This window comes from Rhagoletis pomonella, unplaced genomic scaffold (assembly GCF_013731165.1).
Source record: "Rhagoletis pomonella isolate Grant_MI unplaced genomic scaffold, Rhpom_1.0 Rhpom_scaffold_00002, whole genome shotgun sequence".
Taxonomy (NCBI): Eukaryota; Metazoa; Arthropoda; class Insecta; order Diptera; family Tephritidae; genus Rhagoletis; species Rhagoletis pomonella.
In genome coordinates, this window is record NW_023458556.1 from 9,496,020 (window position 1) to 9,497,513 (window position 1,494).

At 37.7% G+C, this 1,494-nt stretch overlaps 2 protein-coding genes across 2 annotated transcripts in view; one reads left to right on the forward strand and one right to left on the reverse strand.

Moving 5' to 3' along the window:
• The window catches only part of LOC118734438 (60S ribosomal protein L7a-like), a 6,984-nt gene extending 6,369 nt beyond the window's left edge, over positions 1 to 615 (forward strand). The window contains exon 5 of the mRNA XM_036464159.1: positions 538 to 615. Coding sequence (XP_036320052.1) covers positions 538 to 615 — 78 coding nt within the window. The remainder of the gene's footprint in view (positions 1 to 537) is intronic.
• Positions 616 to 1,179: 564 nt separating this feature from the next.
• Positions 1,180 to 1,488, reverse strand: LOC118734551 (60S ribosomal protein L7a-like; the record flags this gene model as incomplete). Its single annotated transcript, XM_036464266.1, has 1 exon — positions 1,180 to 1,488. A coding segment is annotated over one exon (204 nt), but the record flags the coding sequence as incomplete, so codon positions are not given.
• Positions 1,489 to 1,494: the final 6 nt, after the last annotated feature.

A 1,494-nucleotide genomic window follows, 5' to 3' on the forward strand; every position in this document is an offset into this window, starting at 1 on the left:
TGCATTGGATCCGAAATACGTTCGCAGGTGCAAATACCGGTTACAGAATCAATTTTTTCAATGAAAAAAACGCATGTTATCGAAATAAATATGGCACGATTTAATACTGTAATCGGTTGCTGCCAGGGCGAATTTTTTAAAATGGTGTTACCAAGGCGAATTTATGCAAGGTGGTGCTACTGGCGAATTTAGATTTTCGCCGCTGTACTTCTTAATATCAAAATCAAGGCGAATTTATACAAGGTGGCGTTGTAAGATCAGCTGATTTCTTCGCCTTACATGTATTTTGTTTTTGCTTTTACTGATTTGACAGCCCACCCATCAAAGCAAAAACAAAATACATGTATACTTTGGGGCGAATTGAGATTTGACATAACACCCGCAATACAAAATACATGTGGTTGTGCTGTTGTAGTCAAATTTCGCCACTAACACCACCTTGTATAAATTCGCCTTGGTCAAAATGATGTGTTTGTTGTAATATCAATTCGCCTTGTTTACAACAATCACATCATTTTGTGAACTTTTTACTTTTAGAAAGTACCGCGGCGAAAATCTAATTTCGCCATTAATGCCTGGATTATAATGGAAGTAACGGAACGGAGCGAACTTTAAATTAATTATCTATTGTATGGGCCAAGGCGAATTTATACAAGGTGGTGTTGCTGGCGAATTAAATTTTCGCCGCGGTACTACTGAATGTCAAAATGATGTGTTTTTTTGTAAACAAGGCGAATTAATTTTACAACCAACACATCATTTTGACATTAAGACGTACCTCGGCGAAAATCTAAATTCGCCATCAACACCACCTTGTATAAATTCGCCTTGATTTTGACATTCAGTAGTACCGCGGCGAAAATTTAATTCGCCATCAATACCACCTTGTATAAATTCGCCTTGGGGCGAATCGTAACAAATTGCGGCGAATTCGTAAGGATACATTGATTTTGGATGCTTCCGTTTACATTGCGGTCAAGTGCATTATAATCCAGGCATTAGTTCATTGTTAGTTGGTTCATGCCACCTTGTATAAATTCGCCTTGTCATGGACCCAATTGAATATCCTACAATTTTGTTTTTTTAAATTAGTTAATCCAAAAATATTTTTAACAAAACTAAGGAAAATAATATCAAATAAGAAAACTCACTTATAACTTTCCTTAAAAATACAATTGCTTCATGGAAGTTCAGTACAAACTATTTTATTTATTTTCTGTTTGTCATAAACAACCTGCTGTTCGACAAAATCCCATTACAATAAACTGATGCACCCTCACTTGTTTAGCCCTGTTTTTGTGCCAATTCACGTGCCTTGGCGCGCTCCAATTTAGCAATACGAGCCAAACTCTTGGATCCCAGAATACCACCACCCCAGTGCTTGCGGATTTCGTCATGACGGTCATTGTAGTTGGTCTTGATGGCCTCCAGAATCTTGGCGAAGTTTGCCTTATCGTTGGCTTCAACATTTGTCAGCGCTAATGCTGTGCATGT